This window comes from Apodemus sylvaticus, chromosome 10, assembly GCF_947179515.1.
Source record: "Apodemus sylvaticus chromosome 10, mApoSyl1.1, whole genome shotgun sequence".
Lineage (NCBI taxonomy): Eukaryota > Metazoa > Chordata > Mammalia > Rodentia > Muridae > Apodemus > Apodemus sylvaticus.
The window spans coordinates 27633201-27659513 of NC_067481.1; the positions used below are offsets into that span (position 1 = coordinate 27633201).

The 26313-nt window shown below is 39.3% G+C and overlaps 1 protein-coding gene across 5 annotated transcripts in view; it reads right to left on the bottom strand.

The window, feature by feature from the left end:
• The window catches only part of Spop (speckle type BTB/POZ protein), a 76824-nt gene that overhangs the window by 20687 nt on the left and 29824 nt on the right, over positions 1 to 26313 (bottom strand). For 2 of the 5 annotated variants that reach the window (XM_052194332.1, XM_052194328.1), the window contains 2 exons: positions 1209 to 1352; positions 553 to 674 (listed from right to left, as the gene is read on the bottom strand). In XM_052194332.1, coding sequence (XP_052050292.1) covers positions 553 to 674; positions 1209 to 1286 — 200 coding nt within the window. In that variant the 5' untranslated portion in view covers positions 1287 to 1352. Of the gene's footprint in view, positions 1 to 552; positions 675 to 1208; positions 1353 to 11096; positions 11206 to 16807; positions 16859 to 26313 lie in introns of all 5 variants that reach the window. The other 3 variants (XM_052194330.1, XM_052194331.1, XM_052194329.1) reach the window with 3 other exon arrangements.

Below are 26313 nucleotides of genomic sequence, written 5' to 3' on the forward strand. Positions count from 1 at the left end.
CCACACGCAGTCTGGTTAGCTCGAGCGGTGGCTACCAGTCCTTCACAGACTTACTGCAGAGCCATGAACTGAACCTAGATCCTCACACACGCTAGGCCAGCAGTCTGCTGCTGAGCTACATGTACAGCCTTTAGTAGTCCTTTAAAAAATTCAAAGTATAGTTATTAATTCTTTTGTGTGTCCACAAGTGTGTCCATAGGTGTGTGCATAAGTGCCATAGCTCAGGTAAAGTCAAAGGACAACTTACAGAAACCAGTTCTTTTCCTTGCACGATGTGGGCCCCAGGAGTCAAACTCAGATCCTCAGCTAACACCAGCCCTCTTTATTCATTTACGTTATCCTATTCAACTTGAGCTTGCTAAATTATACTAAACTCATTAAACTATTTCAACCATTTGTTTGAGTCCCTATTGTATCTGCACCTATTCTAGGCAATGGGAATAAAGTAAGATCCCTGCCTTTAAGAAGTTACATCCTGCCCATATCCTATTCAAACCAAGCAAAACAGGTAACTTATAGAAAAAGTTTACAACTAGAGGTGTTCTTCCTCACCATTTCAGTTTATCATTGGCTCCTGATGAAAAAGTTGAACTTTTTATGACTTCACCCATTTCCTCCCGGCAAAAGCTAAAGTTATTGATGGTCCACATGTAGGAGAACTTCACTACCTTGATCTGTTGATAGAAAATCAGGAAGGAATTAAATAGGATGTGGGCAACTGGGAAAAACAGGCTGAAAATCAGACAAGTATCCTTCTCTTATCCCCACAGGAAGACATCAGTCCATTAAAAGAAATTAAAGAAATCTCAGTGACCTACTGTTTTATAACTTTTCAACTTCTGAAAACTGGCTGGAAGTGAGAAAATCCAAGTCCCAGAAAGAACAGCAACAATAAGAATGCACCATGGACAGGGTGGGGACGTCTAAAGCTGTGTCCTAAATGAGCCTGCAATGGAGATGCTGTTGCCATTCCTGGAGCCGTGGATCTCAACGAGCACTGTCCGGAGCTTTAGAACACACCCCATCCAGGAATGATTTAGCCAGAGTCCCCTTCAACTACCATAGAAAACCACTAGCCTTAGGGAGTCAGACTCTATGTCAGAAAAACAAGGTCAACAAGGTCCTCATCTAGTGCTGTTTGCCAGAGAAACTAGGAAACGTTAGAAAGTGACTGTGGTGCTTTTGCCCACAGTGAAACCTGAACTTACCTGTGTATAGCACCAGCTCTCAGCAACGGGACCACTCGACATTTCTGCCGGAGGTGGAGGACTTGGAACCCTTGACATCGCCAGTTTGAAGGTTAAGCTGAGTCTCCAAAGTCAGGGGGCAAAGATTCCTGGATTTTCTTCACCCTGGTAAGACCCAATAATTAAAAAGATTTATTAGACTTTAAAAATTGATTACTTTAATGTTACATCTCAGCTTCTCAGTTTTAAAATTCTGCTCTCACAGAATCCATCCCAACTGCAGTCTCGTCCTCCCCACCCCCACCCCCCTTGCCCATCCTACCTCTCCCTTCCCTCTACTATCCTATGATTTGTTTAATCTTCGATGAGACTGGAAACTTTGTGGCCTGTTGAAATGTTCTATCCTGATTTAAAAATTAACTTCAGAGAAGACCATGTAGTCTCCTGGGCAAAATTATATTATTGTCCAGGCATGGTGGCTTACACCTCTAATCCTCTAATCCCAACACTCAGGAGGCAGACTAAGGTGGATCTCTGTGAATCAGAGCCCTGCACAGCAAGTTCCAGGCCAGCTAGTGTCATATGAAACCCTGTCTCAAATAAATGAACTGAATAAATAAAATTCAATTACTGTGCCTTGCCCTTGGGCATAATATTCAACATTTTTAAAAAACAAGCAAGCAAGCAAGCAAACAAACAAACAAACACAACAAAGAAAAACCCAGCTGGGCAGGGTGGCACACACACCTTTAATCCCAGCACTTGGAAACAGAGGCTGGTGGATCTCTTGAATTTGAGGCCAAACTAGTCTATACAGCCAGTATCAAGCCAACATATGCTACAGAGTGAAATAAAACAACAAAAAGAGACAAACTAGCTAGGTATGGCAGTGCACACCTTTAATCCTAGCATTTGGGAAGCAGAAGTAGACAGATCTCTGTGTGTTCAAGGCCAGTCTGGTCTACAGGGTGAATTACAGCATGGCCAAGGCTACACAGTGAAACCCTGTCTGGAAAAACAAAAAGAGACAAGCTTAACTAAAGGCTATATTAAAGTAGATTTATAAAAGGCTGCTTGACAAACAGATAACATGGTTAATACTAGATACCTCCTCGTCACCAGAACCCGTCACCAGAACCTGCTCTGAGGACACAAACACTGTACTCCCATTGAAAATGACCTTGGCACCTTCCCCTCCAGTTTTCCTGGTCTCCAGTGCCTCCCTACAAACTTAAGAACAGCCTTCTGTTCCACTCCTCTGCCAGCTGCTCTCTTAAAGGGCAGCGTTTTTACACCTCCCTTAGATGTGTTCCTTTCTCTGCAACATCAAGTCAAATTTTCACCTGACTTTGTGCATTTTTCTTGCTTTCTCTGCAATAGCTCCTCAATCTCTTTTCTTTTCTTTTCTTTTCTTTTCTTTTCTTTTCTTTTCTTTTCTTTTCTTTCCTTTCCTTCCCCTTCCCTTTCCCTTCCTTTCCCTTCCCTTCCCTTCCCTTCCTTTCCTTTCCCATTCTCTCACCTCCCTCTGCCTTCAGCGCACAGGTATGAAAAGCAAGCACCACCATAAATTCCTCAATTTTTTTTTATTGGACCTTCTTTGTTCACTATCACGCCCCATAGTTTAATTTTCAATCATTTTCTCAATTTACGTTCTTATGGAGATCAATCATTTCAACAATATCAACTTACAGTCAGTACACAAACATTTCCAAGACTCTCTATACCTTTCTCACAGCTCCAGCCCCCTTTCAAATAGATGCTACACACCTTGATGGGATGTAACATAACAAATAAAATCCAACTCAAAATTATTTTTAAAAAGTTAAGTGGTAGACTAGCTTAACAGCTCTGCAGAAAAAGGTGCTTGCCATCAAGCCTACTGACCCTGGAACCCAAAGTCGAAGGAATGAGCCAAGCCCTACAAACTGTTCTCAGACAACATGTGTGCTGTGGCATATGCATGACACCCTCACAAAATAAAGTAAATGTAACAAAAATTTTAAAAATGTAAGCTAAGCCAGATATGCTAGTATATAACTGAATCCTAGCATTTGGGAGTCAGAAGCAGCAGATCTCTGTGAGTTCAAGGCTAACTTGGTCGACATTGAAAATTATAGGCCAGTCATAGCTAAACAATGAGACTCTGTCTCTCAAAACAAACAAACAAACAAACAAATAAAGTAAGTCAAAGGATGCACAGTTGCAGAGATATAGAACAGACAAAGAAACGCTCATACTGCTGGTGAGACAGTAGATCAAGAATTATACTGTGTGTGTAGGAATTTGGTCATATCTAGCAAAGTTACACATACCACAGAACTTAGCACTCCCACTTTGAACAGAATGCATACTGCAGCAGGGATTTCCAAGTTTGGAAGGCAACAGAATTACCTCTTAAGAATGTTGATCCTACCCCTAAGCTTCTGAGTCAGCAGTTTGGGATGGGCCTAAGAAACTACATTTCTAGCAAGGTCCCTGGTAATCGTGCTGTGCTAGTCCTGGAGCCACAGTAAGAACCACTACCCTAGAGAAATTCTGCACTCGTGCACATGTTACCACATGTACCAACATGTGGTATGCACAGAGTACCAATGTGACACTGTAGCAGGAAAACGCTAGAAAGAAAGTAAAAACACTTTAGTAAGTAACAGGTAAGCAAACCGGGTTATCACTATTTGCAGATGATATGATCGTATACTTAAGTGACCCTAAAAACTCTACTAGAGAACTCCTACAGCTGATAAACAACTTCAGCAAAGTGGCTGGCTACAAAATCAACGCAAACAAATCAGTAGCCTTTATATATTCAAAGGATAAGCAGACTGAGAAAGAAATTAGGGAAATGACCCCCTTCACAATAGTTAGAAACAGCATAAAGTATCTTGGGGTGACTCTAACCAAACAAGTGAAAGACCTATATGACAAGAACTTCAGATCTCTGAAGAAGGAAATTGAAGAAGATCTCAGAAAATGGAAAAAACTTCCATGCTCGTGGATTGGCAGGATTAATATAGTTAAAATGGCCATCTTGCCAAAGGCAATCTACAGATTCAATGCTATTCCCATAAAAATCCCAACCCAGTTCTTCATAGAGCTAGAAAGAGCAATTCTCAAATTCATCTGGAATAACAAAAAACCCAGGATAGCTAAAACTATTCTCAACAGTAAAAGAACTTCAGGGGGATTCAATATCCCAGACTTTAAACTCTACTACAGAGCAATAGTGATAAAAACTGCATGGTATTGGTACAATATCAGGCAAGCGGATCAATGGAATAAGATTGAAGACCCAGAAATGAACCAACAAACCTATAGTCACTTGGTCTTCGACAAAGGAGCTGAAAGCATCCAGTGGAAAAAAGATAGTCTTTTCAACAAATGGTGCTGGTTCAATTGGAGGTCAGCATGCAGAAGAATGCACAACGATTCATTCTTATCTCCTTGTACCAAGCTCAACTCCAAATGGATCAAGGACCTCCACATAAAACCTGACACACTGAAACTAATCGAAAAGAAACTGGGGAAGACCCTGGAGGACATGGGCACAGGGGAAAAGTTCCTGAATAGAACACCAATAGCTTATGCTCTTAAGATCAAGAATTGACAAATGGGACCTCATAAAACTACAAAGTTTCTGTAAGGCAAAGGACACCGTCAAAAGGACAAAACGTCAACCAACAGACTGGGAAAGATCTTCACCAACCCTAAATCCAACAGAGGGCTAATATCTAATATATACAAAGAACTCAAGAAAGTAGAACCCAGAGAACCAAATAACCCCATTAAAAAGTGGGGTACGGAGCTAAACAAAGAATTTTCACATGAAGAACTTCGGAGAGCTGAGAAACACCTTAAGAAATGTTCAACATCATTAATCATTAGGGAAATGCAAATCAAAACAACCCTGAGATTTCACCTCACACCAGTCAGAATGGCTAAGGTCAAAAACTCAGGAGACAGCAGGTGTTGGTGAGGATGTGGAGAAAGAGGAACACTCCTCCACTGCTGGTGGGATTGCAAGATGGTGCAACCACTATGGAAATCAGTCTGGCGGTTCCTCAGAAAACTGGGCATGTCACTTCCTGAGGACCCTGTTATACCACTATTGGGCATATACCCAGAGGATTCTTCAGCATGCAATAAGGACACATGCTTCACTATGTTCATAGCAGCCCTATTTGTAGTAGCCAGAAGCTAGAAAGAACCTAGGTGTCCTTCAACGGAGGAATGGATACAAAAAATGTGGTATATTTACACAATGGAGTACTATTCAGCCATTAGAAACAATGAATTCATGAAATTCTTAGACAAATGGATGGAGCTGGAGAACATCATACTAAGTGAGGTAACCCAGTCTCAAAAGATCAATCATGGTATGCACTCACTGATAAGTGGATATTAGCCTAGAAACTTTGAATACCCAGGACATAATCCACAAATTAAATGATGTCCAAAAAGAATGGAGGAGTGGCCCCTGGTTCTGGAAAGACTCAGTGCAAGAGTATAGGGGAATTCCAGAACAGGGAAGTGGGAAGGGGTGGATGGAAGAATAGGGGGACAGAAGAAGGCTTATGAGACTTGCGGGGAGTGGGGACCCAGAAAAGAGGAAATCATTTGCAATGTAAATAAAAGAAAGAAAGAAAGAAAGAAAGGAAGGAAGGAAGGAAGGAAGGAAGGAAAGAAAGAAAGAAAGAAAGAAAGAAAGAAAGAAAGAAAGAAAGAAAGAAAGAAAGAAAGAAAGAAAGAAAGAAAGAAAGAAAGAAAGAAAGAAAGAAAAAGTTTATGGGAAAAAAAATAACAACTAGATCTGTTACACCATGATCATCAAACAGTGTGGTACATTATTTCTGCAAATATAAGTATTGATACAGATAAAGACATATTGTGAAAGCAAAACAAGAATAACAAAGACATGGCAAATTGTTACCAGGAGAACTGAGATTAGAAAAGAAGAGAAGACACTTTAACTTTGTCGCTCATGTTTTTGTTCTTAAGGATTTATTTTTATTTTATGTATACCGGTATTTTGCCTTATATATGTATGTGTGCATATATGTGCCTAGTGCCCTGAAGAGGGCCTGAAGAAAACCTTGGAGCTGAGTTACGAAAGTTGCTATGTGGGTACAGGGACTTGAACCCAGGTCCTCTGAAGAGCAGCCTACAGAGGGCTCTCTGATGTTTACTTTATAATAAGGGTGATAGAAAACAAATAAAACAATACAAATCTTAAAGATAACAGCTGCTTGAGTACCTACTATTGCTTTATTTAAGTGAAACGGTTTGGCTTAAGTAATTTTTAAAATGATGACTATGTGTGTGTATTATGTGTGTGTGAGCACATGCCATGTTATGTATGTGAAGTTAGAGGACAACACTTTACTCTTTAGCGTTAGTTTTCTCTTCTCCCTTTTATATAGATTTCAAGGACTCAATTCAGGGAGTCAGGCTTACATGGTAAGGAAGTGCTTTACCTCCTGGGCTATCTCACCAATATGGTGCTGTCTGTCCTCTTAGCCTGGCTACTTGAAAGCTGTAAAACAAAATCTTTTGACTCATCTCCTAAAATGACATGCTTATATTCCTGCTCTATAAGCATTGCTTTATATGTAATCACACATTCATTCTATGTTAGTTTCAATTCCATGCATTTTATGAGTATGAGTATGTGTATGTGTATGAGTATGTGTATGTGTATGTGTATGTGTATGTGTATGTGTATGTGTATGTGTATGTATATATATGGCTGTCCCGAATCCCTAAGCTCCAGGGATCCTGCCTCCACAGTGCTGTGATTACAGACATTACCACATCCAAGGCTTTTCATGGGTGCTGGGGACCAGAACTCAGGCCTTTATGTTTACATGCATGTTTACTGACTAAGCTGTCTCCCAAGCATTTTTTCAGTCTGCTTCAAATTCAAATGAGTAATAGCAAAATCATCCAGAAATAATTCAATTCACAAACATTTGCATTAGATAGCATTGATAGGATTAATAAGATATATTTGTACCTATCCAGAATCAATATAGTTATAAACTTAATAAAAAGTTCCATTGGTCATAAACACTACCCTAGAAGCGTTTATATCTAAAGCATCATTTGCCATCACAGGTGAAGTTAAGTGTCTTATATGCATGGCACACTGTTTCATTTAATCTTTCAAACCACTGCATCCACTGCTTGTTCAGTCATAAGACCTGGTCTCGGGCTCATTTGTCTAGCAACAAGTAACATAACTTAGGTAGTTTTACAAATCCCAGTTATCATTGCTGCCTAGAATGAAGCTTCAGATTTCCCACTTCTAGGCAGTGCAGCAATGAAGAAGTGAATTTTACATGTGAGTTAAGAGCTTGAAACCCAGCTCATGAGGCGTGTGCTGAAGGCTATACTCACAATGAGTCATCACAAAATACTGATCTAAACTTATTTTGAAGTTCTTTAGTTTTTTAACTTTCAAATTCATCTGCCGGTTTAGAGGCTGGGAGCTGAGTAGCAGAGCGTTTGCTAGGTTCAATGCCCATTACTTCAACAAGTACAAAATTTAAAAGTCTAGGAAAAAAAACATATTTTTTCAAATGACATTCTATTAATTCATTAATTTCTTTCCACTGAATTATTACTGCATTATGATCAGGAATAAGGAAATGCTATTTTGTTGGGATTGGGAAAGTATTTATTTGAGTGGCTATTTTAGTCTATTATTTTAAAAATTAAAATAAAAACATTTTTAAAAGAAATACTATCTTGGTCTTGGCCATTTTTCTCCAATTTTTGTGTTTGACTTGTTTTATAACCAAGTCTTTCTTTGAAACAAAACAAAACAAAAAAACCCAACCAAACAAAGGAAACCACTTATCATCTAAATGTCCAACCCAGCACCTAGGAGAACTAGACTCAATCTCAGCTCTGAAAAGCTAGCTCTAACCACACAACCTGCTGGGAGAGAAATTGACTGTGATGGCAGCAGTCTAATTAATTTCACTCACAGTGAGCACCATGGGCAAAGTGTTCATCAGAAAGTACGCGGGTGCTGCATGAGCTCTACAGCACTGCACGCTGGCTGCTGCAGCAGCTCTGCAAGAACAGTTTTGGGAAGAAGAGGAGACCTATTTGAGGGTCATACTTTGAGAATGTTTGCAAGAAACAACTTGAGCCAAAATAAATTCTTCACAGCTTCAAACATGTTAAGACATGATCATCCAAGTTCTTTAATGAGAAAAGACGTTTCCCAAGATTACCAAACTCTACTGCACTGGCAACTCTAAGTTGAAGATGCCTTTATATACCACCATATTATTTTTCTGCTGACTCCACAAAATCCTGACCTATAAGGAAAGAGGTTCCTGGATTACATAGAAAAATGTACTTTTAGCCAGTATGAAGTATATCTTTTTTTTTTCAAAGAAAAAAAAAACTGGCTGGAATTTCCTTCATTTTAGAAACATGGGAATCAAGTGGGCTAATTAATTGGGGTTAGCCAATAATTAATTTGGGCTAACTTCTTTTTTAATGAGAATTCTTTCAAGACAGATATAGACAGATGCTATTAATAATAAACAGAAAAGCCAATAGTATTCACTAAGCTAAGACAGAATATCTCTGAAAAGTGTAAAACACACAGCTTGTGCAGCTATTTTGTTTAATCTTTCATAAGCATTCCTTCATCAATCTAATCTACTCATCCAGAGAATTAAAAAATATATCAATGTACCCAGACATATAGCTCCTATATTCTGATTAAATGTTATCTGAATCAGTTGTATATCCATCAGTTTTAAATGATAGGAATAAGATCATGAAGATATGAAGTTGAATCAAGAAACTTTTTTATATGCCAAAGTAGGTTTGTGTTGGCAACTCCATGTGGTACAACATAATACCCAGCACAAATGAGCTGGGAATGGAGGTGAACTAGGAACACAGGTTTCTGCCAGAGAATAGGTAAGAACTTTAAAAAGCTTACCTCTACCTTTGTGTGTGTGTGTGTGTGTGTGTGTGCTTTAAAGGCTTGTACAGTTTCTAAAGAAGATTCCCAAGGCCATACATATTTTAAACCTGAGAGACACTTCCATTCTTCAAAATTGAAGATGCCAAAAAACACTGTTGATTTAAAAAAAAAAAAAAAAGTATAATAGACTTGGGTATATTCATTTTCAAGAGGCTAATGTGACCTAAAAGGAGTTTCTGTTTCTTCTGTTAGTGTGCTCAAGCATATTTAGCCAAGGAGGTAATAATTTTTAATTATCTTAGAGACAGCTATGACAGGTCATAGTGACATCTTTTGTTGCAATATTTGAATGAGTTTTGAATATTTGTTATAAGTAAACCTTTTGTATGATTGGTCTAATGTAATGTAATATTAAAAATGCTGGGTTTTTGTTGTTGTTGTTGTTGTTGTTGTTTGTTTTTGTAGAGACAGACACCTTTTTTTTGGATTTGGTTTTTTTTTGAGACAGGGTTTCTCTGTGTAGCCCTGGCTGTAGACCAGGCTGTAGACCAGGCTGGCCTCGAACTCAGATATCCGCTTGCCTCTGCCTCCCAAGTGCTGGGATTACAGGCGTGTGCCACCACTGCCTGGCGAGACAGACACTTTTAAAATGAAACTAAAAGCACTGTGAAGAGAGATCTCAATCAGCAAAAGAAAGGTTGGGATTTCTTGTATGTCTATCCAGTTCATATTCTATACAATCTTACAAGATTATAAAAAATAAGGCAACTACATCCAGCATGACCACGGTAGCCACTGTAACCATGTACCTGTTGCAAGTCCTGCGGCTGGAGCTTGTGGACAAGTGTATAAGATCAGCTATGCACATTTGATAACGAAATTGTTCATAGACTTCTAGGATTTGATGACTGTGTCAATATGGTGCTGGAAGATGTCACAGAATTTGAAATTACACCAGGATGAAGAAGATCTAATTAGATCAGATTTTATTAATGGAAATAATGTAACAATGCTGGTTCCTAGTGTAGAAGGGTCTGAGGCATAAATGAATTTCCTTGCCTTAAGCTAGATTTTTTGAGACAGGGTTTCTCTGTGTAGCCCTAGCTGTCCTGGAATTCACTCTGTAGACCAGGCTTGCCTCAAACTCAGAAATCTGCCTGCCTCTGCCTCCCAAGTGCTGGGATTAAAGGCCTGTGCCACCACTGCCCGGCAGAGTCTGGCTTTTTTTATTTAACTTTTCACTGATTCTTTATGAATTTTACATCATATACCCCAATCCCACTCATCTCCCTATCCCTTCATATCTGCGTTCCAACCTTGCAACCTTTCTCCCAAAAGAAAAAAATCGTGTTGTGTAAGCTGTAGAGTGTCACAGTGTGTCCCACAGTACACCCTTTGTCCACACATCTTTACTTGCACATATTCATTGCAATGAGTCACTGGTTTTGTCCGAGGCCTCTGGCTTCTACTACACCATCGATGCTGGATCCTCACCTGGACTCCTGTTGTTGCCCTGTGTCATGGAGATCTCTGACTTTGGATCTGCAGGACTGGTCCCTTTCTGCGCTCCAGCAGTTTATAGATGGGGTAGATGTTGGGGTGGGCCAACTCAAAGCCCTGAATCTGGGCCTCTGTGGTAGTTGAGCTGGTCAGCCTGCCAGTTCTCCTGCATCCACGCCACTAGGGTGAGCTCTCCAGCACTGCCCAAGCAAGGTGCAGGGAGAGCTCAAACCAGGAACTTTAGCCTAGCCTTTGGTGCTAACAGATTCCTGCTACTGGAGGGCCACAGACCCAGACATGGCCTTCATCAGTAATATGGGCCTGGACCTCACCATGGCCTTAGGTGGCAAGGTGACATCACCAACTCCTCACACCAGGCTGTTCCTCACTAACCTCGAATCTCAGTTCTGCCTTTCTTCACTGTGCCCGTAACCTTCTGCTTCTCTTTCTCCATCACTTACTTGCTCATCTTCGTGGCACCCAGGGCCTCTGGGTATCTAGGATGTCTCAGGAGTGCTATGTCCCACCTGTGCCATGGCATCAGGCAGGGGTCATCTTAGGGTGCTCCGGCTGCAAGGCACAAGGTAAGGGTTGTCTTAAGGGTCCTCTGCCTGCCTGGATCCAGCAACACAGGGCAGGGATCATCTTGGGAGTGCTCTTGATTCTAGCTTTTTAAAACAAGAATAAGGACCTAAGCTCAGATCTCTAACACCCTCATAAAAAGCTGAGTATGGCAACAGACACACATAACCCCAGTGCTGGAGAGGTAGAAACAAGGAGAGCCCTGGAGCCTACTGGCTAGCTAGTCTTGCCAAGTTGGTGAGCTCCAGGTTCAGGAAAAGATCCTGTCTGAAAAATAAATAAATAAAACAAAATGGAGAACAATAGAGAAAGAAACCTGAGACTGACCTACCTACACTCACACTCACACTCACACCCCTCTACACCACTGACCTACCTACACTCACACCCCTCTACACCACTGACCTACCTACACTCACACACACACACACACACACACACCGTCTACACCACTGACCTACCTACACTCATACTCACACCCCTCTACACCACTGACCTACCTATACTCACACTCACACACACATCTACACCACTGACCTACCTACACTCACACACACACCCCTCTACACCACTGATCTACCTACACTCACACACACACCCCCGTCTACACCACTGACCTATCTACACTCACACTCACACCCCCGTCTACACCACTGACCTACCTACACTCACACTCACACACACACCCCCGTCTACACCACTGACCTACCTACACTCACACTCACACACCCCTCTACACCTACACACGCACACACCTTTAATAATACATTTTTAATCCAAATGAGACAAGACATAAATTCTTCAGCATTTTATACTGTTCTGAGTAAATTAAGCCTTGTCCTGACCACCACGGCCTCTCTGCCTCATAATAATGCCTATAGTTCTTTTCAATCAATATGCTTTATTTAGTCTTTAATTTTGTTGGAACAAATCATTACTGAGCACATGGACTTTATTCTCAGACCATAGAGCTTTCTCCCTTCGTGTTCACCTACTATGGGGGCAGGGGTGGAAACAAGGTTTCAACTTTGTAGCCCAGGCTGGCCCTCATCTCACCCTCATCTTCCTGCCACAGCCTCCCAATTCCTGGATTAGAAGCATGAGGCACAGTACTTTGTTCCATCGGGTCTTTTACAGCTGGCTCCTCCGTGCCATTTACATATCCTATAAGAAGTAGTATCCAGAAAGATCTCTACTCTGACCACCCAGTCTGGGGCAATCCTTACTTCTAAGCCTGCTTCTTTTACTATATTACCCCATTTTTCTCTTTATTGTTACTAATTAAAATTATCTTGCTTGTATTTCCACATTTCCCCACTAGAATTTATGTTCTATGGAAGAATAGCATCTCCCTGTGTCTCCAATTGTGACATTACAGGCACTCAATAAATATTTGTTCCATAAGCCTGTTGTTGAATAGCTAAGACTCTTGTGATTTATGTTCCCTTAGTGTGTTCTACTTTGTAAGCTAAACTTCATAAATATAGACATACAAATTCTGGCCAGCGTGTGCACGCACACACACACAGACACATACACACACACACACACACACACACACACACACTATATATATATATATATATATATATATATATATATATATATATATACACATACATACACATACATACACATACATACATATATATGTATGTATATATATATATATACATATATATGTATACACACACACACATATATATATATATTCACGCATGCATGATATGCATTCACATGTGAGTGAGTACATGTGTCTATGTTCAGGTGAACCTGCTCTGATATGTGCATGTGTCGAGGCCAAAAATTGATGTCAGACACCTTCCATCACTCTCCCTTTTGATTACTAAGGGAGGGTCTCTTACTGAATCCAGAAATTTGCCAGTTATGATTAGTCTAATGAGTCAGTTTGTTCCTGGATCCTGTTTCTGTCTGCTGGGATTATGGGTAGCCACTGGAGGCAGAGGCAGGTGGATCTCTATGAATCTGAGGGCAGCCTGGTCCATATAGTGGCTTCCAGGACAGCTAGGGCTACACTGTGAGACCCCATCATAAAACAACAACAACAACAACAACAACAACAAAAAAAAAAAACCCACGAAGAATGTGACATTACAGTAACAGCAAGGGTGCCAGTCTAAATCTATGTTATTTCGAGTTAAATTCTATATAATAAAATTCCAATAAAATGATCAAATTAAACTTGTAGAATTATGTACAATGGGAGACACATCTGTTTGGCACTTAACTAAGTTTTCCTAAAGCCGGTTAAGATGCAGACTATTTTTCTGACATAACTAAATATTTGCCTATTTAAGGTTCAAATCCGGGCATGTCAGTGTACAACTCCAGTCTCACTTAGTTCCTTGGAAGGTTGAGGCAGAACAATCCGTTGATCATAGGAGTTCAAGGCCAGCCCAGTCAACATAGTGAGACTCTCATCTCAAAAAGAGTTAAAATGTTTTTCAAAATATTGTATATGCAGAAAAATCTGAGGCAAAGATGGCACTTAATGTACAAGTCAGTACCTTTAAGCAATATTTTTCCTTCTCCAGTACTATAAGCTAGAGTGTTACAGAAATCGACTGGCAGGACTCAGGCTTTCAAGTTAAGCTAGCAATGAATAGGAAGGTACATGAAAAACTATCAAGTCCTTCCCAAAATGCAACTGGTTAACAGCAGAATGTCCCCATTCATTCCCAAACTTCAGAGTATGCTGGGAGTTTACAGCTTACTGCCCTCCTTAGAAAAAATTACCACAACCTGTCCTTGTTCCCTAAGAGATCCAGCAGCCAACTCAAAGGATAAAATATGGAATAAAGTTCACTTTAGGCACAACTTTTCTAGATAGCAAAATAAATAAATACATTAATTAATTAAAATACAAAAACAAACAATTTTATTACCAATTTAAGGGTCTGGAAGTAATTTCCTTCCCATAAGATCTATCCACCACTTGAAGAGTTACTGAAACAGACAAACTGGCCACCATCTTCTACCCTCAAAATATACGCTGGGGGAAGGCATCTATGTTCTGAATTCAAGCTGGACCTGGAAACGACATTCCATTTAACTACCTTTCAGAACTGAAAACTCCACAAATATTAGAAAGACTTCTGGAGTTCCATTTTGCTTTTTAATTTAGGCAGAAATATCTATGAAACAAAGTCCATGCAATATAACAGCATATGAGGGGAAAATAAATCTTTAACTTGGATGGGGGATCCAGAAGAACAAAACATGTCCAAAGAAGCCCTGGCCAGGTGATATGTTGCTTTGTTAATTACAGAATCCTTGCTAGGAAGAAAAACTCTACTAGCTACTTTTAAAAAAAGAATAGTGCAACAAAACAATCAAAAAACAGTACATAAGGCTCATTAGAATATGATCGCCACACATCACTTTCAAATCCATCATTTGGGAGATGTCCAAAATGGAACAACTCAAATTGAAATCAAAAGACAAATTTATGTATAAAGGGGCTGTTTCACTTCAAAAATGGGTCTCAGTTCCAAAAGAAAGAAATCTTTAGAAATGTAGAAAGGCAAAAATCAAACAATAAGCAATGATTCAATTTTCATAAATTAAAACCATGTGTTACTTCCAATGATCAGGATGAACAAAACCCTCAAGACCTCAAAGAGCAAGCATGGTAAAGGTAAAGATTTCAACATCTCCCACATGTCAAAAACTTTTCTCCTAGGTGAAGAAAATTTACTGATTCTAAACAAAAGCTGGAAAATAATCACAAAGATTGAGAGAGAGAGAGAGAGAGAGAGAGAGAGAGAGAGAGAGACAAAGACAGAGACAGAGAGAGAGACAGAGAGAGAGACAGAGACAGAGAGGAAGGGAGGGAGGGAGGGAGGGAGGGAGGGAGGGAGGGAGGGAGGGAGGGAGGGAGGGAGGGAGGGAGGGGATGCTTGTTATTTTCTCATTTAGGGTCTTAACTAAGATATCTTCTGATTAAATGAAGCAAGGTGCCTTATTTAAAACCTTAACATAGAAAATAAATTCCGTCTTAAATAACCAAACTCCAAGCTAGGCCTGGAGCTCGGTGTTCTGCCTAGCACACAGGAAGCTCTGCATTGGATTCCCAGCACCAGTAAATTGGGCGTAATAACACATATCTATAATCTCAGCATTTGGAAAGTGGAAGCCAAAACAACCAGTGGTTAAAAGATCATCCTCAGTCGCATCATTTGAGGACAGGGATAAGAGAGTTCTATACTGGTGTGTGTTGGGGATGGAGAGGGTCAAAACAAAGAGAAAGGAAAGGGAAGAGAGATAGGGGACACTCAGAGGAGATGGCTCTTTGGGTAAAGTGTTACCAGGGACCTAGACTGGAAACCCCAGCACTAGGAGGTAGATAAAGAGTCTTGGGAGCTCAAAGGTTAGTCCATCCAGGCAATGAACTATGTTAAGGATCTAAATAAACTCAACAGAATAAGGGAAAATCAGAAGTTCTCAGTCTCCAGCATTTATTCCGAATTTTTGAGTCAAGGAGAAAATAAAAACACACAGGCAAACAAAACAGGGGAAAGCTGGCCAGGATATCTATCATAAGAGAATGTCCTTAGTTCCTGATGGCCTTGGTCAGAAAGGTTAAAATGCAATAATACTATTTTACCCAGTAAAACCCTGTAAAAGTATACGTGAAAGTTTGAAACATAAATCAGAGCACAAACACTTTAAGAAAGTAGCCATTTTGGTAGCAAGATTTTAAGTTAATATTAAAGACCTGAGTTCTAAAGTACAATATAAAAAGGCAAAAGGCTCAAAATTCGAACTTCTTTTTACAGATTGAAAGCTACCACGCTGCTTAGGTTTTTGACTCTATCAATGTGTCCCTAACCTACCAAGGAGCTCTCTTTATTGCTTCCATATCATGTATTATCAACCTTTAATTAAAAATTTAAACCCATCTGGGACACCTATAATCCTAGCATTTGACAAGGCTGAGGCAGAAGGAAGTTGAGTTTGAGGCCAGTTATATAGTGACACTATGTTTCAAAAAAAATTTTTTTAATTAAAATATAATTGCTTCCCCCAATTAATATGTATAATATTTTCCTAGTTATATAACAGTCACCAGAAAATATATGACTAAAAGATTCTGGTTAATATCCCAGAGATATTTATGATAAAATCTTTATTAAAGTCAGTCACAAAAATGTTTCTTTGGTTGGGCTGGAATACTTAGTTTGTAAGAACATGGACCCGAGTTCAAGCCCCAGAATCCATATAAAGCGAGGCATGTTGGCACTCACTGGTGACCCCAGTTTATCCAAACTGGTAACTCTAGGCCATCAAGAAGCCCTGTGTCAAAGAGGATGGACACTGTTACTAAGGATGACTCAGAGAGTGACCTCTGGCCTTTTGCCTGCACATACATTCAAGTACACACACATTAAAAAGAAAGTCAAACTTAGATGTTTTCTTTATATGACTTCATCTTTACCGTAGGCACTAAAATCAAACAGTAGCTTGCACTAAACATATGCATTTTTCAGGCATGGTAAATAGTTCTATTTATCTCATTCTGTTTTATCCTTTCATTTAAATTGTATAAATAAAACTACATAAAACTCACCAAGTTAAATCTGTAGGAAAACTCTAATTTGTCTTGTCTAGCAGGAAATTTCTGTTGGAAACAGAGATGATGAGTCAGCTTAGTTATATTCTGAGTCTCATACATGTCTTACTTCTGCTATTCTTAAAAGTGAAAAAGTCACAAAAATCAGATAATATATTTGCAATGAAATGACTGATAAAAGGACTTACTAGACAAAATTACTATTCTAATATCTCTAGCCTGAACAATCTATTTCATATTCAGCTCTCAAAAAGAGTACACTTAAAATGAAAGTCAGAAACCATAGCTGGTTCTAATACTCTTGCTTATAAGCAAAAATAAAATATCACTTACCCCGTATCAATATTGTTAAGAAAATATTACGACAACATGAAAAATTATCCCTTTATTAAAGGGATAATTATGCCAAAATTATACCAAATTATACCAAAGCAAAACACATTTAAACAAAGTTACTTATCCTATGGTTTTAAGAAATAGCAAGAAGGAGTCCACAAATGACCAGGTTATTAATATTGATCATTTAAGGGAGAAAAAAAAACTGTCTATTGAAGTTTGGCAAGCTATCTTGGCTGCTGTCTGTAGCACGACAGCTCTAAAAAATCTATCACATATCCTACGACAGAAATTGTGTTTCTAAGAACAAAACCTAGGCAAAAACAGGTAGAAGGAGAACCTACTTTCCTTTCATGTGGGAAAATGAAGCACTGTGTAACTTATTGGTTAGCCTTCAAAGTCTCTCAAACATGTGCATGTGAACTTTAACACACTGACTCAAATTAATTTCCCTCAAGAGTATAACACATCTTGGTAAAGCCAAATGTGGTTACTATTAGTAACAGATAGAGCATTGCCCTCAATGGGATACTGCAGCAGGACAGCTTTAATCAGTCAGATACCATGAAACAAAACTCAGAAAAATGTCACAAAGTTCTATCAAGAGAGCAGCAGTCAGATAAAATCCATCCAACAACTATTTGGTGAGCACCACTGAACAAGACAGTTTTTGAATGGAAGCAGTGAAAGGGACAATGTTCCTAACATCCCAAAGGTAGGAAAGAAATGCCTTTAAATACTAGTTGACAGGCAGAAGATGACCAACTTTTACAATGAAAATTCTCTGAATATGTGATTTTTTTCTTTCTCCCCCATCCTTCCTAGACAGGGTCTCACTACATAGCTCTGGCTGTCCGGGACTCACTATGTAGACTGGGCTACCTTTAAGTGGGGCTGGCAATTTCATGACTCTGTGGGTAAAGGCACATGCCTTCCAAGCCTTGTGACCTAGTTCAATTCCAGGGAGTCAGAGGTCAAATGAGAGAACTGACTTGTCAAGCTATCCTGTAACCTCCATCCACACATCTGCCACAGCACACGCATGCATGCATGCACGCACGTATACACACAAAATAAACTAAAATATAATAAACTTTCATTTTAAAAGCTTTTAAATGTGGTATCTCAATACTTGTGTGTTCAGACCAGGACAGTTAATAGTTAATCAACTATTTTTCTCTTTTTTCAATTAATTTTTTTCTTCTCCCTAGACAAAGTTTCTCTCCATAGCACCTGGCTGTCCTGGAACTCCCTCGAGTTATAGGCTGGCCTTTAACTCAAAGATTCAGCTGCCTCTGCCTCCTGAATGATGGGATTAAAGTCAGCCTTTGTGTGTACATAAGATAGTTGATTATTAATATTGAAGATCCAGCAATTCTACCCCCCAAATATGTGGCCTAGAAAAAACGCCTGCTTGTATCTACCATCGTGAATGAGTAGTGTAGCAACCTTTCTAAGTGCCTGTATTGAAACAACATGAAATGGATAAATTATGGTTTATTCATTTAAAGTACAAAGTCACATTTTGGAGTTCTAAAAAAGCCCCCCAAAACATATACTGTATCATTATTCCATGTGTACAAAGTTCAAAAACAAACAAAATCAAACCAGAAGGTAGGCATGAAACCTGAGTGGTAAAACTGTGATGAAGGTTAAGTGAACAATATCACCATGTCAGACATGGGTCTCTCTAAACAATGGTAGGAGTTAAGATGTAGCCAGACAGAGTGTTCTTCTGATACAGGCAACAATGTATTTCTAGGCATTTAACTGATAATTATATAATTATTTGCTTTTTAAAAAAACTTAATCCTTGAACTATATAACCATATTGCTGTTTAGTTTTTGTCAATTTGACACAAACTAGAATCAACTGGGAAAAGTAAACTTCAGCTGAAAAACTGTCTCCACCAGATCTGCCTGTGGGCATATTGAGTATTTTTTTAAATTATTGATTGATATGGAATGACTCAGTCCACTGTGGGCTGTACTACCCTTGGGGAGGCGGTCCTGAGTTGTCTACAAAAGCGAGCTGAAAAAGCCGGTACACAGTGTTCCCCTGTGGTCTCGGCTTCAGAGCTTGCCTCCAGGTTCAGTGCTCTGAGCTCCTGCTTCTCAGCTTTCCCAGATAATGGATTGTAACCTGTAAACCAGATAAACCCTTTTCTCTGCGAGGTGCTTTTGTTTAGAGCAGTTATCACAGCAACAGAAAGCTAACTAGGATATCATGCATTGTGTATTTTTTTTTAATCATGATACATAATAAAACTGTTTGAAACACATGTTGTTAAAGTAACACTACAGTATATAGCTATCCAGCTCCCCACTACTAAGTAAGTTAACAAAGGTCTCTACAGAACACACCCTGGACTTTATCTTTCTTTTATCTTTTTTCAAAGATAACTGAGGATTGAAAACTTTGTAATAAAGCAGTGTCACCCAAGGATAGTTACAGGCTGATATCCTATCATGTTACTTAAAATTTAATTTTAATACCTAAGATTTATATTTCAGGAGTTTCTTCTATTGACATAAATGTTGAAATCTAATACATGTGACTATACACCAGGAGCCATTATTCCAATTATATAAGGACCCTGACAAAAAGCAAAATCAGGACACAGTGTTTTTTTGTTTTATTTTTTGCTTTGTGGAATGTCACTGTGGTTGAGGGAACTTCCAGTCACCCCATCTCAGTGAGTAAAAGCCACACCGTCTGTACAAAGGCCTGAAGAGCCCTGTACGAGCTGTACTCTCTTGCGTCTATGGTCTCATCTCCTACTACAGCTCCTAAGCTCACTATGTTCCAGTCACACCACTTTTCTTTGTTGCACTTCCTCACAGCACAGGCCCATTCCTGTCTCAGGGCTTTGTACTTGCAGTTGGGTTAAGGCTCTCCAGTCCCTGAGAGATTATAGGGCACACTCCCCCCACTGCAGACTCCTTAATTGTCACCATCTCTATGAGAGCTTTCCCTGATACCCTTAAAATGCAATCCTCTCTCCCAGTCACAGTCATATTCCTGCCTCATTATTTTTTTCTATACTAAAGTCATCTAGCATACTATATTTTTTACAATCTGTTCCTCTCACTGAAAAATAAGCTGTATAAAGGCAGATTTATGTGTTTTGGTGCTGCACCTAGACAGTGTCTGGCACATGGAAAGCCAGAAACAAACCTATTTAATAAATGAATGAATCAACTTTCCTTCTGAACTTCAATCCCTTAAAGATTTCACTGTAATTCATTCTATACATTCCTCTGGTGCACATGCCTATCACCGAAGCATGGGGAAAGATGAGGCTTGAGGATAAGTTTGCTGTTACTAAGGGTTACAGACTAAAGCTTCCATCCAGCTTGGAATACATAAGGATACCCTGTCTCAAAACAAACAAAAATTACCTCTTTATAAATTAGAAATTTTTGGTTTGTTTGTTTTTGTTTTTTTGTTTTTGTTTTTTGTTTTGAGACAGGGGTTCTCTGTGTAGCCCTGGCTGCGCTGGAGCTGTGAGGCCAAGCTGTCCTTCAACAGAGATCTGCCTACTTCTGCCTCCAAGGGCTGGAAGTGTGCACCAACACGTTTGGCCTTAAAGAGTTATTTATTTAATGTAAGTGGCTATTTAATCTGCATTTATGTCTGCACAATGGAAGATGACATCGGACCCCACGGGACTAGTTATAGAGGGTTATCAACTGCCACATGCACGCTGGGAAATGAACCCAAGGCCTCTGGAAGAGCAGCCAGCACTCTTTCTTAAACAGTGAGCCACCTTTCCAGCCTCTTAAAATTAACAATTTTTAATTAACAAATTTTAGGTTTATGTAGTTCATATTAATGGAACATAGATGTCCAGAACCTTGAAAGCATAATTATCTTTTCCTCCAACAAAGCAAAATACCTGTTTCTAATGATAACATCCCTGAGGGCAAAAAGAGTTAAGAAGGCCTGTGTTCTGGAACATCTGACAATGTACAATACAGGGCTCCCTTTGTGCCTTTTGTTACTTTTAAGTTTATAAAAACAGTATGCTTTATTTTTATTATAAGATAAAATATTTTTAAAAATAAATACGTAAACAAAATATAACCTTAAAAATATCCAGGCCTGGGCTGGAGAGATGGCTCAGTGGGTAACAACACTGACTGCTCTTCTGAAGGTCCTGAGTTCAAATCCTAGCAACCACATGATGGCTCACAAACATCTGTAATGAGATCTGACGCCCTCTTCTGATGTGTCTGAAGACAACTACAGTGTACTTAGATATAATAAATAAAACTTAAAAAAAAAAAAAATCCAGGCCTGCTGGGCAGTGGTGGCGCACACCTTTAATTGCAGCACTTGGGAGGCAGAGGCAGGTGGATTTCTGAGTTCGAGGCCAGCATGGTCTACAAAGTGAGTTCCAGGACAGCCAGGGCTATACAGAGAAACCCTATCTCGAAACAACAAAAAAACAACCCACAAAAAACCAAAACAAACCAAAACAAAATATGCAGGCCTTAAGTGGTGGCACTCTTAACCGGGCACTTGGGAGGCATACCCAAGTGAGCAGATTCCTGTGAACTCATGGCCTGGTCTACATAGAGAGTTTCAGGGCTACACAGTGGCACTCTGTCTCAAAAAGCCAAAATAATAAAGAAAGAAAAAGTTCCCTTATTTGAGACAGGGTTTTTTTGTGTAGCACTGGCTGTCCTGGAATTAGTACTATAGACCAGGCTGGCCTTGAACTCCTATTTTTGTTTTTTAAATACCATATTTTTAAAGATTTATTTTTATTTTATATGCATGAAGTATTTTGGCTACATGTATGCATGTGTGCTATGTATGTGTTGTCCCTCACTGCATCTGAACTTTTGAGAGAATACTTCATCCACATACAAATGAGATTAAGCCTAAATCCAAGGTACTTTCCAACCTGGGTACTTATGACCTGAACCATATCCTAAGATGAGAACAAATCTCAAAGAACACTAATATCTGGGACTCTGCATTTTTATGTTATATTTCCGTGAAAGCCCAGTAGTTTAACAGCTGTGACTAAAACACACTGAATATCTGAGGGAACACAAGAATTGCACAAACCAGGCCAGAGGTCATTAAACAGTCCCACATTTGGTGAACTAAATCATCTAAGTAGTTAAAAAGTAGTAAGATGAACATGATGGGAGAGCCTGGGTGGTGCTCTTTCGGGTTGTCAACTTGACTATATCTGGAATGAACTACAGTCTAGAATTGGAAGGTTCACCTATGATCCTAATTTGGAGGCTCAGAGATATAAGTTTCTGACCTGGATCTTGGCATGGAGATCTTGAAGCATAGTGCCTATGAATTCCAGAAGATTAAGACAAGGAGATCTCCGAGTTCAAGATCATCTGGGATTAAAAGCATGGAGGCACATACCTTTAATCTGGGCCACACCCTCTTCTGGAGACCCACACTCCTGTAATCTGGGCCACACCCTCTGCTGGAGATTTACAGCCTTTAATCTGGGCCACACCCTCTGCTGGAGACCCACAGGCCTTAAATCTGGGCTACACCCTCTGCTGGAGATATATAAGGACATTGGAAGAAGGAAGGTTTGCTCACTCTTCTTGCCAACTTGTCTCGAGGGACTGAGCAACTGCTAGATCCTTGGACTTCCATCCACAGCTGCTGCTGACCATTGTTGGGGAGTTAGACTACAGACTGTAAATCATCGACAAATTCCCTAACTATATAGAGACTGCCCGTACGTTCTGTGACTCTAGAGAACCCAAATTAATACAGCCTGTAATTCTAGCTCTTGGGAAGTAGAAATAGGAGAAATCATCACAAGTTCAAAACCAGCCTAGTTTACATAGAAGAGGCAAATCCCAGTAGTATAGAAGTTTATGAAAATATATTAGATGTCAGACAATAAAATGTAAAATATTAAAATGCAAAGCTATCATTATTAAATTCTATAAAGGGTCCATAAGGAAAAAATTTTTCGACACCTTTCATACCAGTAAAAAAAAAAAGAGAGAAATATTACAAATTATAAAAGGTTTTTTTCATTCTTCTCCCTCTTTCAAATAATGATTAAGGGGGCTGGAGAGATGGCTCAGAGGTTAAGAGCACTGACTGCTTCTCCGAAGGTCCTAAGTTCAAATCCCAGCAACCACATGGTGGCTCACAACCATCTTAATGAGATCTGATGCCCTCAAATAATGATTATAAGGTATTAGAATAAGCAGGAAATTCAAACAAAACTTTAGATAAGAAAAACAAATTTAAACCACTGAAGGGAAAAAGAAGGGAGCAGCAGGTGCGTGTGTGTGTGTGTGTGTGTGTGTGTGTGTGTGTGTGTGTGTGTGAGAGAGAGAGAGAGAGAGAGAGCGCTATGTTCTTTGATATTTTGTCTGTAATGGCAAATTAAATAACCATTAACATAACATAGTTGTGATACTATGAATTAAAAATTGTATCATTAGAACATGAAGCCTAGGGCCAGGCATGGTGATGCATGTCTTTAATTTTTAGAACTCAGAAGGCAGAGGATCTCTGTTGTGTTCAAGGCTAACCTGATCCACTTAAAGAGTTTCAGACCAGCAAGGGCCACATAGTGAGACCCTGCCTCAAAACCAACCAAACAAAATATAAAGGGCTAAGCATATGTATACCAACATGGACAGAGGTCGGGAAATAAGGATAAATGAAGAAGTCATTGTTGTAGAATCTTTAGCCAGGTGTGGTGGCACACATTTGATCCCAGCACTTGGGAGCCAGAGGCAGAATTATCTCTGTGAGCTCCAGGACAGCAAGGACTACATAGAGACCCTGTCTAGGAAAAAGAAAGAAAAGAGAAAAGAATCTTCAAATATGTGCAGTATCCATATATATGTATATACATACATACATACGTACGTACTTACATATCTATATAAATGTATTATATGAAGACAGAACACACACAGCATACAATTCCATATGCACGTCCCTATGCTACACTGAAAGGACATGTATACCGTTTTCTGAGGAACAGAGACAGGAACTAGAGGTGACTCCTTAACTGGTGATATTCCTCATGTTCTTTATTGGGCTTTCATCAAAATTCAGGGGGGAAAGAGAATTAGAAAAGCTAAAGACAGAGCAATCTTTTAAATACACAATAATGTAGTCTGAATGAAGCCCCATCACATCCACAAAGCCAATGAATCTAACTAGAGCTCATTAGTGAGAACCTTGTTAGTAAAATACCTTTCCTGTAACTGATAGAAATAATGTAGCACTGGGTGACTTGAGTAAAGAGTACAATGAGACTGGCTTCATACTTTAGTAAGGAAGCACTTTGGAAACAAAAGTGATGCTCAGTAACCCAGAGGCCTTCAAAAAGCCTCTGGTCTCCGTGGGGAATGTTTTCACAGAGCCCCTTCTTACCCCTCTCTGCCACACCGCTATGAAAAAAGACCAACCCTCCTCTTCTAATGACCTCAAAATTTTAGTGTGTGAAAAAAACACTTGTTTTTTTGTTTTGTTTTTTTTTGAGGGGGGAAGACTACTTTGAAACATTTTAAGTCGTTCTTCATTCTAATATTTCTCCTTCCTTTGCTTTTTCTGTTTGTTCTGTCTCTGGCATATTTGTACTTTTCATATCTTGAACAAAAATATAATTCTAAAGAAACCAAATAAAACTTCATTTTACAGCCCAAATCTAAATAAAGGGAGAAAAAGGGAAAAGTAAGAAAAAAATTATATTGCTGTCTCCATTTCAGCAATAAGACTAGAAATAAAGTTCTGATTATTAAGTAAGGGGTGAAATCAAACTTACTCACACATCCTAACATTCAATGAATTCAGAACTACCTCTTTTACAGATCATTTTGTTTATGAACGATAAAGGCACCTGAATAGGTCTGGACAACTGACTACTACAGTAGAATCTGTAACTTCAAAATTCAGAGCTGTGATTCAATCTATGTATCCTTGCCTCATCCTCCTGGTCTCTTCCAAGGACCTACGTAGTCCATGCTTGGGGCAATAGAAGGGCTCCCTCAAAAGTAGAACTGCATTCAGTGAGTGCTAAGTGGCTTCAGTCCTATTTTCAAAGCACTCTGACATTTATGATCTTATTTAGGATTTTTACCAACTTGGTGAAGCATGCAAAACAAGCGTTTTACAAACAAGGAAATAGGCTTCCCAGCTGTCCTGTCACATGGTTAGTAAGCAGCTTAAGTTAGACTACGAGCTTTTTAACTACTAATCTAGCAGTTTAATCCTTTGACTTCCTGATCCTTACATAAGGTTATATGTAAGAATATGTCTTTTGTTCAACATGTAGAAATTTGGGGAAATATCTCACAGACAGTATGTTTAAATACTCTAGCTTGAAATTTGATTTGAGGGCTGGGCAGTGGTAGCGCACGCCTGTAATCCCAGCACTCTAGGAGGCAGAGGCAGGCAGATTTCTGAGTTCGAGGCCAGCCTGATCTACAGACTGAGTTCCAGGACAGCCAGGGATATATAGAGAAACCCTGTCCTGAAAAAACCAAATCCAACCCCCCCCCAAAAAAAAACCCAAAAAAAGAAAATAAAAAAAAAGAAATTTGATATGAGCACGCCTTTAGTCCCGGCACTCGGGAGGCAGAGGCAGGCAGATTTCTGAGTTCGAGGCCAGCCTGGTCTACAAAGTGACTTCTAGGACAGCCAGGGCTACACAGAGAAACCCTGTCTCGAAAAACAAAAACAAAACAAAACAAATTTGGATTTGATTTTTATTTCATTTTCTTTTTAAGATAGGATCTTCTGAGCACAGGCTAGCCTCAAAGTCACTATGCAACTGAAGATGGCTGAGATTCTGAGTCTCCTGCCTTGGCCATCTCATTGTTAGAAAGTGCCACTGTACCTTACTCAATTTCATTTTTACGTGGCAACTGTGGAAATGGTCTTAGGTTCTAGTGAATTATTAGTATCATTAATAAAATGGAGACATCAGCAAGCCATTGACTGGGTTTATACCTTCACCTAAGAACAGATACTATATATCTCTTTCTTCTAGAATAACTTTCCACACATTAACATTTCATCATCAGTTTTTGGTTTTGTTTTTTAAATTATATGTAAGTACACTGCAGCTGTCTTCAGATACTCCAGAAGAGGGCATCAGATTTTGTTATGGATGGTTGTGAGCCTCATCATCAATTCTTTAAAA